This window comes from Silurus aristotelis (assembly GCF_946808225.1).
Source record: "Silurus aristotelis genome assembly, chromosome: 4".
In the NCBI taxonomy this organism is placed as follows: Eukaryota; Metazoa; Chordata; class Actinopteri; order Siluriformes; family Siluridae; genus Silurus; species Silurus aristotelis.
This window is the reverse complement of record NC_139577.1, coordinates 1,235,180-1,252,051: the sequence shown is the minus strand read 5'-3', so window position 1 is coordinate 1,252,051 and position 16,872 is coordinate 1,235,180. Positions and strand designations below refer to the sequence as shown.

The following is a 16,872-nucleotide window of genomic DNA, read 5'->3' as shown; positions in this document are numbered from 1 at the left end:
ACCCAGTGTCTCTGGAGCTTTAATAAAAAATGGATGTCTCGTCTGTTTTTACAGCACAAGTTGGAGGGAGCCTTGCTGGCATTAGGGCAGTTCCAGCATGCTCTGGATGAGCTTATGACCTGGCTGACTAATACTGAAGAGCTGCTTAGTGGACAGAAGAAAACCAGTGGCGACCCCAAAGCTATCGAGATAGAACTCGCCAAACATCATGTAAGTTCATTCAAAATATACAATATAAAATATGCATCGGTGCATCGGCATAAAACTTACTGACGGGATGCGTCGATTTAAAAAAGTGTGCATCGGATACAAGTTGACATTTGTATCGCAATGCATCGTTTTTTTTTTTACATTTTTGCATTGCAGGAAAAACTATTTATTAATGAATAATTATTTATATATCATTCTTAATTAGACTTTACTCTACTTTTATCAATTAGAAAGTGACCGATAATTTGTGACCAATATTTTAGATGTAGATCAATTTCTGCTACGTGAATATGACGTATCACAACACTAGAATACAGATTAACATGGCAGAGGTAGAGCTGCATCTTCCTGGAGACACAGCAAGAAAAGAACCTCTGATTTTATTTAACCGTTTTTTTTGTTGTTTTTTTTGCACTACAAAGGCGTGTTTGTGGAAGATGTTAGAAGTCAGAAGGCACTTAAGTAAATTGATGATTTGCTGTGTGTCTGAACCGGAGAAATCAAAGTGAACTATTTATACCATATTGAATTGCAGAGCATATTTTTTTCCATTGTATTGTATGTGTGTCGATTCGAATGGAAATCAGTGGGGGATCGTATCGCATCACATCGGTAGCTGCTTTATAGGTATCTTTAACGTATCGTATCGTTGACTATGCATCGAGATGCGAATCGCTTCGGCTTCAGTTATGGAGATGCACAACCCTAATGCAATTATATATTTATCAATGAAATGTTAAACTGTAATGTGTAACAGATGAATGTGTGAAAATTTATGACCATTATGTTTGCTGTAAGATCTTCCTTTTTATTTTTTAACCCTCAGGTGCTGCATAATGACGTTTTGGCCCATAAGACCACGGTGGAGGCAGTTAACAAGGCTGGCAGAGACCTGATTGAGTCCAGTGCAGGAGAGGAGGCATGCAGCCTGCAGAACAAGCTGGAAAACCTTAACCAACGCTGGACACAGATCCTGGAGAAGACTGAGAAGAGGAGGCATCTTTTGGACAACGCCTTACTCCAGGTCCTACTCATTTAGTCATTTGCAGCTTGACTAGGGAGAACAGGGTGATAGTTTTTTGCATCAAATTTGGCCTGTGAGATCATGAGATGAGAATTCTCTAAATTAAAGGAATAAAACATAAACAAGCCACATTCTGAGCTTTCCTTTCACACTATAAAAGGGGCTTAACGATGTAGTCCCATCAGAGGTCTGAATACTGTGCACAGTTTTATTATGAACTGCTCACTAGTCAACTTTGAATATGACACATACCCAGGGACGGATATAGAAAATTATTTATGGGGTGTCATGAGAATTGTGAGTGGTGGCAACACTGAAACAAGCATCCTTATATGGTTCTTGTGGATTTAAGAAATTATGTACATATTTGGTGTGTACACAGGGGTGCACATTTTTATATTAGTCTATAACAATTAAATGTGTGATGGACTTGAAATTGAAATTTCATAAATTTCCTTTATGAAACACATAAAGGAAATTAGATGGCAAGGTATATTTAACTTATGTAAATGCTTCGATTTATTAAAAGGGCCCAGTAGAGTCATTCGCTTGAGATCAGACTGGTTGTATTGAATGTGTTTTTTATTCACTAAAAGGAAGCAGTTCATATGAGTCATTTGTTTGGACTTCACTGTAGTAGAAAGACAGGGTTTTCTTCCCGTTATTTATGGGAATATGTTCTTGTTGTAGTTTTTTTAAGCACCACTGATGTAAATCTGTCAAGAATTTATTTATTCATACATTTATTTATTATTGCGGTTGGGGTGGCAATGCCTTTTTTTAGGGTGCCACCTCGTGTCAGCTCCATACCTGGTTATGCAGAGCGCTGAAGTATAGGCTGAAAATGCCATAATCAGTGTTTTAGCAGATCTCAGGATTCTCACATTTCTATGTCAGAGCTTCTTTTCTGATGCATTATTAGCTGATATATGAATACAATATTATTACAGAAATCTCAATTCATTCCCTATGAAAATAATAAATTTCACATTCAAACCAAGTGAATTCAAACCACTGAATGACCAAAGATGCAGTGCAGACGATATCCAGACGATATCCAGACGATATCCAGACGATATTGTCTCACTAAACTTTCCTTTTGGTATTCATCATATATATATATATATATATATATATATATATATATATATAAAGAAACATCCATTTTAAACTAAACTCTTTCTTTCATGCTTTGAAACCTGCACTAATGAACTCCATTGTTGTGCCTGTATTGTGTTGTAGGCCCAAGGTTTCCATGGGGAAATTGAAGATATGCAGCAATGGCTGAAAGACACCGAATGTCAGCTGTTAGCATCAAAAGCAGTTGGAGGCCTACCAGACACGGCCCATGAGCAGCTTAACACCCATCTGGTATGTATTTAAGACTCTGAAAAAACCTGCTGCTGATGGCAAACGTGAACACATTTTATCACACACAGTTCAGGGCTTTTATGTTTAACACTCATAAAAAGACCTATTTAGATTAAGCTTGTTAATAAAGCTAGACTTTGAGTATATCGATATTCAAAATGTTTATTGGGTCTTTATTTTGAACGGTGCAGACTGCAAAACTTCCTTCTTGATAAACCAACTAATTCAGGGGCCTCCAAACTGTTTGGATTTTATTATGATTTTATATATATATATATTAAATATTCCTCCTAATGCTGGATTAGTTTATTATTTTTCACTTTTCATATATTACTTCTTATAAGAAAAAAATACTGAATCATAAATATAAATATATTTGTTACTTAATATAATTAATAAATAATAAATGTAGCACTCTCCGTGCAGCGCGCAGTCTTACATGTAAAAATTAACAGCATGTGGCATCAGTGATTTGCCTCTAGAGGTCGCTCTCTTAATGCCCGGTATGATCGGTATGGATTTTTGCCGACAAAATAACCAACCTTTATTATCGAATATAGACATTATATGACTAAAACATATATTTACATTTCTATAACATGTCTCTGGTATTGTTCAGAGGTCCGTTCCATGTGTGGGGGCGGGACATATTCAGCCTGCGGGCCGTAGTTTGGGGAACCCTTGAGCCAATTAGTTGCATAAAATGAGGGCAATCTTATACCAGTATGTACAAATATTTCTTAATTTTGCCTTTTAAAGTATGTGGTGGGTTCCAATAGTCTGGTAGAGATCTGTAATAACATCACTTATGGAGTATCATTCATTCCTGAAGTCCTTCCTTTCAGGAGGCTGAAGATAATGAGATATTTATACCTAAAAACATGATGATGTGTGTGTTTGTGTGTAGGAATTATGTAGTGCAGTGGAGGTAAAGGAAGAACTCTACCAGCAGCTTCTTCACAAAGGTCAGAAGCTGATCGCCTTGACCCCAGAGAACCAGGACAGCAGTATTGAGCAGGACCTTCACAACCTTCAAGAAAAGTGGGAGAGCGTTCAGGCCAAAGTGGCTGAGAGGAAGGTGAGGGGTCTGTGGAAAAAGCTTCAGATTGCACAAAGAAAATGCTCCATTGGGAATCAGTTTGTGTAGTGGGTCAGTGCTTATTAAAGCCTGGTTTGGTCCAGACACGTTCTTCACACTGCCCTGATGCTTTTTTGATAAATGATATCAGAATGAAAGCATGACCTGGTTTATTTATTAAATGACATATATATATATGTGTATATTCTATTTCTGGTTGCTTTCCTGAGCAGATTTGGTCTTGGGTTTTTCAGAAGAAATTTTTCATAGTGTTCAATGCGTTCCAAGGCTCCTCAGCTTTGGGATAAGAAAGCTGCTGTGGACCAGATGCACCGTGTGAGTCACACTATTGCATATTGAATCAAAGGACGATGTTTTTGTGCCTGCAGGGGAAGTGTTTCTTCTGCACATCCTCGTTTATTTGTCGTTATAGCGCCGAGAGATCAACACTTCCTCTCGCTGAGCAGCAAGAGGAGATCTTGATGCTATTTTGGTTGCGCTGATGTAATTATCTTGAATGAGTCCTGAATGAATTATGACTTGAATGAGTAAATTATGGTCTGTGTGTGTGTGTGTGTGTGTGTGTGTGTGTGTGTGTGTTGTATCTAGGTGAAACTGGAAGAGGCATTAGCGATGGCCACAGATTTTCATAATTCTCTGCAGGACTTCATTAACTGGCTGACTCAAGCAGAGCAGATGCTGAACATGGTGTCTTCAGCCTCCCTCATCCTGGAAACTATCTTGTTCCAGATTGATGAACATAAGGTATATGCACGTTGAAATCTAATGTCCTCTGATTTGCTATGATAAATTATTTTTTATTTCCAGTCAGTTGTTGTGTCTAAACACTGATGAATCTGTAATCATAAAAATATTTATTTTATTTTAATATTAATTGATTTTTTATGCAAATCTTATATCTTAGTGCAATAACAACAATAACTATTATTGTAGTCTGATTTTTTTGCCATCTGTTCTTCACTGCTGCTGCATATTTTTATTATTATATTATATATTTACATACTTTACTTTTTTTTTCCAAATTTTTGATAGTTTTTCGTATATTTATAGCATCAGCACACCATAACAAATTCCTTGTGAATGCAACCTATGAAACTTAGCAATAAAAATTATTCTGATTCTGGTTCCTACGTCCCAGCTCTCTCTCCATGTAGCTTCTCCTGTGTTTCCTGACAGATCTTTGTGACTGAGGTCAACTCGCACCGGGATCAGATCATGGAACTGGATAAGACAGGCACCCATTTGAAATACTTCAGCCAGAAACAGGATGTGGTCCTCATCAAAAACCTGCTCTTGAGTGTGCAAAGCCGCTGGGACAAAGTAGTGCAGCGTTCGGTGGAGCGAGGACGTCTGCTGGATGATGCGAGAAAACGTGCGAAGCAGGTGTGAAAAATAAACACTATTTTACTTTGGATGCAGAGTCGAATAAAACAGATTTAGGCAAAAAAGTAATAGATTATTTAGCAAGTTTAAAACTCTTTTTAGGAAGATACATACATCCAGCTAATAATCCAATAATCAATACTCATAAATCTAGATAATCAATCCTGACCTGGTGACAGAATCCCGTATATTAAAATACAGAAGTCATTAAATAAAAAATGCAACTTTTTCATCATCCTACAGTTCCATGAGAGCTGGACCAAGCTGATGGAGTGGCTCGAGGAGTCCGAGAGAGCTTTGGACTCAGAGCTGGAGATCGCTAATGACCCGGACAAGATCAAAACGCAGCTGGCTCAGCACAAGGTGACGGGATCTCACCACTCTCTTTCCCTTTTTTATGTTTCTAAACCAGTAATTACACACGTTCCTGGAATCCTACTGATCTTCTGCACCTCCGTAAAGAAGTAGTAAACTGCTTTCCAGCATGGCATGAATCATAGTATAAAACAGCTGCTCCTTCTCTCTTTCTCTTTTATCAGTTTCTGGGTTATTTCCTGTCATGGAATCACTTCTTTACACTGATAGGGTGAAATATTATCAGATTATTCTGTAGAGGTCGACTGATTCATCGGTTTTGCCAATTAAATGGCAGTGATTGTTTATTGCTGAAACTATTGGCAAAATTCCATGCCGATAGTTTTTCCGGGTTGCGTGAGCAGCCTCTAGAGGTGAATCACTGACGCCCCGTGTTGTTTATTTGATGTGTCTTTTTTTCGTTTGGGATGTAACTTATTTATTTAGTGTTTTAATCTTTTATTTTTCTCAATAATAAGTAATATAATGAATATCATTATATTTATTTCTTTAAGAACATTTTCATGTTTCAGAAATGTTTTTATTGTTTTTTTTAGTAATAAAGTTCAGTACTATTTTAGTGTTTTCATTTTAGTGTTTTTTTTTGTTTGTTGTTGTTTTTGTTTTTTTTATCACGTATCCATGAGCTCTGGTATTCTGTCTCTCTAGTTGCGTTTTTTTAAAACCACAATTTATTTATTTATAAAAAAAAAAAAAAAAAAAAAAACGACTCATAAAACGACCAAATAATGAAAACCAGCCTAAGATCATCTCATTGCTTTATTAACTATTTATACAACAAAATTGTATCTCGATTTGCTTCTTATCCTCAACAAAATCGTTTACAGCTATAAAGAAAAAGAAAATATTGTGCACTGATTTCTGATACTGCTGCTGAACTCGTGCTCTTCTAACAGTAGCGTGACTCAGGCTTGTTGTGGACATTAGATAAGAGAGCACAGTGCCATGTAATTAACAGCTCAGCAGTGTGGACCCAGCAGATACCTTCACACTCGACTGTGCCATCGAACTCCGTTCAAACTGCTGCATTCACCGTGTGTGTCCTTGAGGCTACACTGATAACCCTGGCTCTCTGTTTCATTGGCTTCTGTAGGACTTCCAAAAAGCTCTGGGTGCCAAGCATTCAGTGTACGATACTACCAGCCGTACAGGTCGAGCCTTGAAGGACAAGACCTCGCTCCAGGATGACAACCAGAAATTGGATGATATGCTTTGTGAGCTCAGGGACAAATGGGACACAATTTGTGGCAAGTCTGTGGAAAGGTATTTTTAGTTCTCTAATTGGAATATATCCATTGCCTTATTCTATAATTAACGAGGTGTTAAATGTGTAAATGACTTCAAATATTTGTTTTCACAGACAGAACAAGCTGGAAGAAGCTCTGCTCTTTTCAGGCCAGTTCACTGATGCTCTCCAGGCTCTGATTGACTGGCTTTATAAAGTTGAGCCTCAGATGGCAGAGGACCAGCCCGTCCACGGAGACATCGATTTGGTGCTCAACCTCATCGACAGCCACAAGGTACCTTTGTCTTTCACTTCAAGTTTCAAATTGTATTTCTATAGCGTTTTTCACAGTGGACATTGTCTCAAAGCAGCTTACCAGAATGTAATAGTATAAGAAATTAAAATATACGTGAATGATGTGTATTTATCCCTGATGATGAAGCCTGGGGTGAATGTGGTAAGCAAAAACTTCCATAGATGGTATAAAGAAGAAACCTTGAGAGCAACCAGACTTTAAAGCAGAACCCATCCTCATTTGTGTGATATCACGAGTGTGATTATACAGTCAATTATTAAAAACAATACAAAACACTGGAGAGTGAGAAATACCACGAGCACCGGAGTGTTTGATTATGAGTAATGTCCTTCTACAGTCAGCTGAAGTCTGGAGAACTTTAAAGCACACCTAAAACCTTCTCAACTCCTCTGATACAGAATGAACCACAAATGAATAATTGTATGTAGTAAGTGTGATTTAATCGAGTCTATTTTCAAAATGCTCCTTCACTCACTTCTATTTTTGGGCTGTAGACGCTTTTTTTTCCGTCTGCTTCCCGACCGAGTTTGTTAAACAACCTAGTTTTTGTCTCTGAACAAAACTCCATCCGTACTTTTCATCCCCCTTTCACATGAGCCTCTTTATTGGCCTCACCGATTAAGAGTCGAGCCGCTCAGGTTGAAGGCCCTGGAGCTCCGATTACTGAATCAGGAGTATTTTTTTAGATACGTCTATTCCACTTTTCTTCTCATCAGTGCTGATTGAATTCTTTGTTTTCTGTAACGGATTTAAACTTGAGAGACAGAACTGTGGCAAAGGGGTTGTGTTTGTGTGTGTGTGTGTGTGTGTGTGTGTGTGTGGCTGTTTGATTGAAAACGAAAGCGATACTCTTGGCTTGTTTGCTGTTTGATTTGGATTCACACTGCACATAATTACATGAACCAGAAATAGCTGAAAACATGCCCGTATAAAAAAAAAAGAAAAAAAAAAATCGTTCTCTGGGCAGAAATCTGGCAGATGGAAAAGAAAAATGATAAACGGATCTTTATAATACAGAACCAGCGATTAATCATTAAATGATTATATAAATATCGATTTTGCTTGTTGCAGCCAGCGTTTAATTACTGTTTTCTTCTATCGGCATCACCAGACGTCCTGAAAACTTTGCAGCTCTTTCGTTTTGGGCTTCTATCAAATCCCCACAGCCATATTCGAAAATCTGCTGAATCTTATAACGAGATGTTCGAAATTAATATATCGCTGTTATGGTCCGTATTTTTGGTCGTGCAGCGCCTTCTCACGAGCCACAATACACAGTTTAAGGGATGCAGTCTAATCTCACTACAGCTCCCATCCTCATCCGGTCTCCTGGACTGCACCAGAGTGGGATTGCAGTGTTTTCACAAACGTAAAATAAAGCAATAAACGAAGCACACCAGAGTTCAATTCACTCAGAATATATTTAAGAAGAGTTTGTGTGTATTTGCTCGTCTCCCAGGTGTTTCAGAAGGAGCTCGGGAAGAGGACCGGCTCCGTACAGGCTCTGAAACGTTCAGCTCGTGATCTGATCGACTGCAGCCACGATGACTCTTCCTGGGTCAAAGTTCAGATGCAGGAGCTGAGCTTGCGATGGGAGACGGTGTGCAACCTCTCTGTGCTCAAACAGACACGACTGGAACAAGCTCTGAGTCAGGTACACAACTCATAACACCAAACTGCAGGACAATCCAGTTAAGCAGCACTTTATATCGATTGTGTAGAGACAGACGGTAAAATGTGACTCCATTGTTTTTGCCTTCAAATGTACCTAAGTATCCAAACTACTATTATTTATTTTAACTATAATGTTCCTCTTATCAAGACTCTTCATTTAATCGACTGTGAAAAGACTCGAATGTGACTCTCAGCACACTGATCTACTGTATTAATAGAATGATATTAATGAGGTGAACACTGATTGATTTCTATTACAGTTATGAACCCAAAACCTTCTTTTTAACGACTTAAGACAAAAAAAACGTGTAAATGAGGTCACGTGTGTTATGGCGAGTTCGAGTTTGTTCATCGTTTATTCCTCTCTAATTGCTAAACTGATGCTGAACTGTATGTTGGTGATCAGTAAATACACCAAGCGCCAATCAGAACCTAAATAAAACATTGGCGCGCTCGATCCTGATTGGTGAACTCGCTGCGTGTTTCACCAGTTACGATTTTATCCTCGTAAATAAAAAAGAAACGACTGATTTTGCGTAAAAAAGTAAAATATTTGAAATGTAGTGGAGTTAAAGTCTCATTTCAGCATTAAACTCAATTATCTTGAATTATTTCTTCGAAACATCGCATGCGTATGATGATAATGAAATGTTATAATGATGACGATAAAATATCGCACGAAATGCGATTCTCAAACAGGCGATGCGTGTTATATATTCATTTTCATTTCTTTTTTGCATGCGTGTGATGATATTTTATATGGGTTTTGTCTCATTGCTTGAGACAAATTGAAGATATAAGTCTTTAATGTAAAATAAACGTCTCCGTGGTTTTCAGGCAGAGGAGTTTCACTCAACTGTTCATATCCTGCTCGAGTGGTTGGCTGAAGCAGAGCAGAGCCTCCGATTCCACGGGTCTCTGCCTGAGGACGAGAAAGCCCTGCGTGGCCTGATTGAACAGCACAAAGCAAGTTTTTATTCGCAGCACAACTTCACCCTCATACACATTAATGCCTCATCGTTAGATCTAATCTTGTGGGACAAAAAACCCCACAAATGCCACAAATAAAATTCTGTAGTTTGTAATCTTTCCGATGCATAAATCTCTCAAAGTATTTCTTTCATGAACTCCTCCTGCAATGTAGAAATGGTTCAACCATCTTCTATCTCCTTAACCCATCGGGGAAGCCAGTAGAGAAACATAAAACCATACATGGCCTCTGAAGCTGAATTCGAGCTGGCCAAAACAGGACTCAACCTCTAATAACACGTATCCCCTGGAGCATGAGCTCATATCTGAACCAGGAATCATTTGTTCCATGTAGTTTTCACCAGACATTATTCACACGCACGCACACACACACACACACACACACACACACACACACACACACACACACACACGCACGCACACACACACACATACTGGAACATTCATGTAAATTCTCTTTGTTTTGACTTTTGTCTTGGGTGCCATGATCTAAGCAGGAATTCATGAAGAACCTGGAAGAAAAGGGTGTGGCTCTGGGCAAAGCCATCAGCATGGGTGAAGCTATTTTAGCTATATGTCATCCAGACTCTATCACCACTGTAAAACACTGGAACACCATCATTAAAGCTCGCTTCGAGGAGGTCAGTGTTCCGCTGTGCACATCTCATACAATGTCTCATATATGCAGAACTTTTATAAAGTATCTTCTCTGTGTATTTGCTGCTCCTCAGGTCACAGCGTGGACTCGGCAGCACCAGCATAGGTTATCTAATGCTCTGGGCGAGCTTATGGCGACTCAGGAGCTCCTGGAGAACCTGCTTAGCTGGTTACAGTGGGCAGAAACCGCACTCACTGAGAAAGACAAGGAGACACTGCCTCAGGAGATCGAAGAGATCAAAGCTCTCATCACTGATCATCAGGTGCCAATTATATGCACCATTGCACAAGAAAGCTGCTTGTTGCGTTTAGGCCTGAAGCGTCATTTTTTGCTTTTTTTTTTCTATTCCAGAACTTCATGGAGGAGATGACAAGAAAACAGCCAGATGTGGACAAAGTCACTAAAACTCATAAAAGAAAAGCCACATCTGATCCTCCAGTTCAGTCTCAGATTCCAGTACTGGATAAAGCGAGAACAGGCCGTAGGTTTAAACAGCAATCCTTTAGATTAGAGGTCGACTGATTTATCGTTTTGCTGATTAATCGGCACTGATAGTTTACCGCTGGAACTGTCGGTTATCTGCAAAAATCCATACCTATAGTTTTTCCGGGCTTCCGGTCTGCTGTCAATATGAGAGCGGTCTCTAGAGGCGAATCACTGACACCACGAAGAGTGCTATATTCTATTTATTATAAATCATTTATTAATTATGAATAATATTTATTAATTAATATATTAATATTTATTTCATTTACCACATGATTCAGAACTGTTTTTTTTTTTTGTTATAAAAATCGCTATATAATTCAATATAATTCGACGTTTATTTTAAATCGTGTTTTCATTGTTTTAATGACAAAATACAAACCTTATGTGTATACGTGAACCTTTGTGATCATCAGGAAAGAGATCCCAGGTGCAGTCCATGTATCCAGCAGCAGTCCAGGCTCCGATAGAGACTAAGAACCCCAGAGTGAACCTGCTGGTCAGTAAATGGCAGCAGGTCTGGCTTTTGGCTCTTGACCGGAGAAGAAAACTGAACGATGCACTGGACCGACTTGAGGAGGTCAGATGGAAAATATAAACTATGCTAAAATACGCTAAAAAGTGTGTGAAATTGGATTATAACCCAAATCTCCTGAATCTTCTCAGCTGAAGGAATTCGCCAATTTCGACTTCGACGTCTGGAGGAAACGCTACATGCGATGGATGAACCACAAAAAATCCCGAGTCATGGACTTCTTCCGCCGCATGGATAAGGATCAGGATGGCAAAGTCACCAGGCAGGAGTTTATCGACGGGATTCTTTCTTCAAGTGAGTCCAGTTTCCTTCCTGACTCTTAAGATCAAACCGACCAGATTCCCAAACATTTCCCACTGTGCTTCGTGCAGAGTTTCCCACCAGCCGACTGGAGATGAGCGCTGTAGCGGATATTTTTGACCGCGATGGTGATGGCTACATCGACTACTACGAGTTTGTTGCTGCCTTGCACCCGAACAAAGACGCCTACAAACCGCTTACTGACGCTGATAAGATAGAAGACGAGGTGCGCTTGCAGTTTGTTGGTTTTTGTACTCCGGAAAATGTTTTTTCGTTCTAATATTCAACTTTCGTTTATGTAGGTGACACGGCAAGTAGCAAAGTGCAAGTGCCCTAAACGATTCCAAGTGGAGCAAATTGGTGCAAACAAATACCGGGTAAGAAACCGACCATATTATCCAGTGATTTCCTTCTAGAGGGACCAGAGGTACTTTTTAATATTTATGAAGATGCAAAAGCGAATATAGTGTCCTGCAGCTCAGTGCTCGTCCAGAGTTTTTTCAGGGCCAGTGGAAAATGTGGAAAAAGTGTTCCACTGGCTTTTACATCATGAGACAGAAATGAGTTCATTCTTAACGTTCTCATGTGACATTACAGTTTTTTTTTTACTTTTTACTAAAAGGGCAAGGGGGCTGCCAGAACACACTTTTATTCTACTGGAAGTGATCGTCTTTGATTTGTTGATGTTCTTGTAGTAAACAAATGATCAGTACCTGTTTTCTAATGCTGTGTTTTTGATTTGTTTATTGTTTTTCCTCTGTTATTCAGTTCTACCTTGGAAACCAGGTATATACACACAGTGCTTCTTTAACATTGTGCTGCTTTGATTGGCTTTTTATTTTTCTTAATTTTTTTGGTTCCACTAATTAGTTTTTTTTTTTTGTTGTTTTTTTCGGTTCCACTAATTTCCTTCTTTGTTTTGAGATTTGCACCTTCTCACTGCTGAACTCAGAAGCCGATTAAGCAAATGAAATATTACCAATGCTGCGAAAAAAGAGGACGAGCGAACGAAAGAGGGCAGAGACGGGACGTTTTTGTTCAGCGGTTTTACTCAGAATGACGCCAAAAATAGTGTGGATTTATTCACGCAGATTTAAATAATTTATTATAAGCTTATTTTCATATGTATATTAACTTAAAACCAGTAGCTCTATGTGAAATCAGACATTATGCACCCCTTTCTTTCTTTCTTTTCGGCTTCTCCCGTTAGGGGTCGCCACAGCGGATCCTCCGCACGTTTGATTTGGCACATGTTTTACGCTGGATGCCCTTCCTAACGCAACCCTCCCCAATTTATCCGGGCTTGGGACCGGCACTAAGAGTGGCTGGGGATGGTTCCCTGACCGGGAATCGAACCCGGGTCGCAGCGGTGGGAGCGCTGCATCTTAACCACTAGACCACCAGGGGACCACAGACATTATGCACCCCTATATAACCAAAATGGCGCGATCCTGGCTGTGATATTAGTTGTTGAATTGGACTCCTATTCGACTATTTTGGGTCACCCCTAATATAGAGTGGGAAAAAAATGCCTTGAAGTTTCATCGTGGTTCTCAGGTGTGAAGCGTAACTTCACTGTGACTGGTTATAAACATCCGCAACGCCAGAACAAAGTGGGAGTGTTTCAACCGAGATGAAATTCAGCCCTTTTTAGGACGCTTTTGACATTTTTTACGATCGTACGGTTCTGCTTTTGAGTCACGGTGCATTTCTAACATCTCGTTAATAACTTTCTTTTGTCCTCCTCAGTATTTAAGTTGATTTGTGTTCGTCTTCTGAAAGCTTCGAAACATAACTTAACGTGGCTGCTCGCCTTTTATTTCCTTCCTTAACGATTAAACGTGTCTCTCAAAGGACTTTAAAAACAAACGAAATTACCTCAGACTCGTTATTTATCTCTTGTTTTATCCGAAATTCTGTTGGTGAGCTTTTATTTTTTTATTTATTTTTTTTGGGAATGTAAATCACGCTTAAAATCACGGGCTACATGCTTTCTCGGGATCAGGCTTCGTGAAGATCCGAGGTAACTCGATTTTCCTGGTGAGGTGTTTGGGGACGTGAATAGGAAGTTCATGCATTTTTTTTTTCTCCTTTTGCTTGTGTTTTTTGTTTTGCTGTCATGTGCACCAGTGTGTTCAGTTTTTTGCTGTTCCATATCAACTGAAACAATTCTTTTGACAGTTTGGTCTGGTTCACTGCTTACATGATCCGTTAATCGCCGATGAGAGTATAACAAACAGGGAGAATCAAAATCTAAACTCCCAACTGCACGTTGCTGTTTTGGAAAGCTGTATCCTGGTAAATGGTCATTTCTAAGCTGTTTGTTGTGCCTTCTTCTTCTTTTTTTTCTTTTATTTTGACTCCTTATCTGATCATGCTTCAAACCCCATCTTCTACTCGCATTAACTAAGTTCACCAGTGACATCGAATCATTCCGGTTCTCGCACTGAGAGAGCGGCGGTTAACACGAGGCTCAGCGAGAGGGTCATCACTGTGTGGGAGTGTGTGGAACGTGTTAAAGAGTGGAACGCAGCCATCTTTCATACGTTTTTTTTAATTGTCCCATCGGAGTTTAGCCACATTGGTTCTGCATCAACGTCAACACACATTCACTATTAGTATGGTGGTTTCTAGAAAGTATGCATTGTTGATTTTGTGGAAAGATTTCTGTTGCTTTTCTGATCAGTTTGATTTCTTTCGGAACAGAAAGCATGAAGCCATATCTTTCGTGTCTTTCGTGAACTACACCATGGACATATCCAACTGGGAAACCTCGTTTTGTTGATATGGTTGGATTATCAGTAAATTTCTACTTATAGAAAAAAAGTGTTATGTTTTAGAGGACGTTTGACGCTCTAGCGCCCTCTGGTGGTCATCGTTGGAATCTGAAACCCAACACAACAGAATTTTCTGGTCAGATGATCACATTGTGGTGATGTATTTTAGCGTAGTGAAAAATTGGAACGTATAAATCGCTACCATTAGTGGATACACGGCAACTAAAGGCGAAGTTTGAACCAGTTGGATTGACCATTCATTTGTATGTACTTTGGAATGGATGTTTTTATGTGCAAAAGAGTTTTCTCAGCTGGGCAACAAATACAAACAGGACACCTATAGACATTTACATCTGAGCTCAAATGATTATTATTAGGATCGATCATCAATACATTTTTAATATTATTGAAATAACGAATCATGTAAGAAGCGTATAAGCTCAGTGTCCGGTTTGTGTTGTTTTCCCAGTCTTTGGATTTATGTCAATGTTGTGTGATTTTCCCACTGTGACTCGGTATTGACTCGATGCTCTCTGTTCCCTTCTCAGTTTGGAGACTCGCAGCAGCTCAGGCTGGTGCGGATCCTGCGCAGCACTGTTATGGTGCGAGTGGGAGGAGGCTGGATGGCTCTGGATGAGTTCCTGGTTAAGAACGACCCGTGTAGAGGTAACACACGACCTTGGCACTTCGAACGTGTGTATAATGTACACCGTTCAATCCCTTTTATTGGATTTGATCTTCTTAATTCAGCTATTTAATGTGTATTACCTTAATCTTAATTGTACAACGCGAATATAACAGGCATGTTACCAGAAGTCTCAAAGAATATAACCGGGTTTAATTCGTGATATGCGACATTGTTGGCGAATCTTCTGCCTCTGCGTTCTGGTTGGCTGTGTTTAGGGTTCTGAAAGCTTGCTGTCACGTTCCTACAAAGCAGTTCTCAGTATACGACTCTCTGTCTCTTTTCTAATCTCTGTCTGTTTTATTTTCTGCTGAATATACCCAATGTTTCCTTTTGTGCTAAGAACCCAACTATCATTTCTTCTAGTTCATCACCACGGGAGTAAAATGTTGCGCTCGGAATCAAACTCGTCCATTACTCAGTCTCCTATAGGTTGGCAACTCTCACACTTTCTCTCCTTGCTCCATCCCAGTGGTATGTGTGCAAGCCTGTGTGTGTGTGTGTGTGTGTGTGTGTGTGTGTGTGTGTGTGTGTTTGCACCCGAATGTTCCTGCTGAAACGATGGTATTCTCATCAACATTAATCCAATGCTGCTTCCTGAAGCTTCTCTTGCATGCACTTGTTTGTTGCACCGTGTTTCCAGGCTGCAGTTCATCCGCCGTCTCTCCATGCAAACGCTTTGTGTGTTCGCTGCTCTTTCGATGCTGTCTGCTTGACAATCGTGTTTCGGGATTAGTTTTCTGTACGTAAACACTAAAAAAGAAGGTGAATGTGAATTAAGCATCGATGCCGTTTGCGTTCTCTTATAAGTACTAATACTTTAGTATGTGACCAGTTTCATATTAAGCAATCAGGAGCATCATGGCTCAGATATGTTACAGCGCCCCCAATCAGTAATCCAGAGCATTAACAACTGAGCTACAAGCTTCCCAATAAATTCGATAATCGATTAGCTGATTTAATTAGCTTTGCATATATGGGTTGGCTGCAGTATTTCATGTGCAACACTAGGGGTCATATTCGGAACGGCCCTCTGAACAAAGCCACATTTATTTTTTATGTTTTATTCATATCATATCTGTATTTGATAATAAAGGTTGACTTACAGATTAAAATATTTCGTAATTATAAATAAAGGTCGAGGCACCGATACTACTGGCTTTTAGCAATAATCCATAGCGATAGTTTTTCCGGCTTCCAGATCCGCTGTCATTATGAGAGCGGCCTCTAGAGGCGATTCACTGACGCCACGTGCTGTCTTTTTTTCCCCCCTCACAGATATAAGGTTGAGGGACCCCTGATTTACACTGTTTATACAGTAGTAGTATCAGTGAGAATGATCATTAAAATTAGAGCAAGGTGCCAATAATTTTACTCTCAGTGCACTCAGGATCACCAGGCATCAGTTTTATATACAAACATGGTCTCAGATTCGCACCCAAAACCTCCCCAGTGCATTACAACCACGTTAACAGAAAGGTATGGAAAGAGTCTGTTTCATATCATAAACATGTTTAGTACCCACATTAAACCTGTGTGTGTGTGTGTGTGTGTGTGTGTGTGTGTGTGTGTGTGTGTGTGTGTGTGTGTGTGTGTGTGAGTGTGTGTGTGAGACGCCGCATGCCGACAGCATATTCAGTCGCTCACTAGACGCATCGTATCATCGGCCTTGAAATGAAGATTTCATTTGGACCCATTTTTGAAAATGGCCTTCCATTTTTTGTCATAAAAAATCCATCCACTGTATATGTGCAAGTGTGTGTG

The 16,872-nt window shown here is 39.5% G+C and overlaps 1 protein-coding gene across 47 annotated transcripts in view; it reads left to right on the top strand.

Moving 5' to 3' along the window:
* Window positions 1–16,872, top strand: part of dst (dystonin) — a 124,283-nt gene that overhangs the window by 104,687 nt on the left and 2,724 nt on the right. For 34 of the 47 annotated variants that reach the window (XM_083539087.1, XM_083539060.1, XM_083539098.1 and 31 more), the window contains 22 exons: window positions 55–210; window positions 1,037–1,234; window positions 2,477–2,605; window positions 3,513–3,683; window positions 4,293–4,448; window positions 4,881–5,087; window positions 5,331–5,450; window positions 6,556–6,725; window positions 6,823–6,982; window positions 8,463–8,657; window positions 9,515–9,643; window positions 10,165–10,308; window positions 10,399–10,587; window positions 10,677–10,806; window positions 11,228–11,391; window positions 11,478–11,640; window positions 11,718–11,872; window positions 11,949–12,023; window positions 12,415–12,432; window positions 13,828–13,944; window positions 14,972–15,089; window positions 15,475–15,582. In XM_083539087.1, the coding sequence (XP_083395213.1) occupies window positions 55–210; window positions 1,037–1,234; window positions 2,477–2,605; window positions 3,513–3,683; window positions 4,293–4,448; window positions 4,881–5,087; window positions 5,331–5,450; window positions 6,556–6,725; window positions 6,823–6,982; window positions 8,463–8,657; window positions 9,515–9,643; window positions 10,165–10,308; window positions 10,399–10,587; window positions 10,677–10,806; window positions 11,228–11,391; window positions 11,478–11,640; window positions 11,718–11,872; window positions 11,949–12,023; window positions 12,415–12,432; window positions 13,828–13,944; window positions 14,972–15,089; window positions 15,475–15,582 (3,172 nt within the window). The remainder of the gene's footprint in view (window positions 1–54; window positions 211–1,036; window positions 1,235–2,476; window positions 2,606–3,512; window positions 3,684–4,292; window positions 4,449–4,880; window positions 5,088–5,330; window positions 5,451–6,555; window positions 6,726–6,822; window positions 6,983–8,462; window positions 8,658–9,514; window positions 9,644–10,164; window positions 10,309–10,398; window positions 10,588–10,676; window positions 10,807–11,227; window positions 11,392–11,477; window positions 11,641–11,717; window positions 11,873–11,948; window positions 12,024–12,414; window positions 12,433–13,827; window positions 13,945–14,971; window positions 15,090–15,474; window positions 15,583–16,872) is intronic. The other 13 variants (XM_083539062.1, XM_083539099.1, XM_083539068.1 and 10 more) reach the window with 8 other exon arrangements.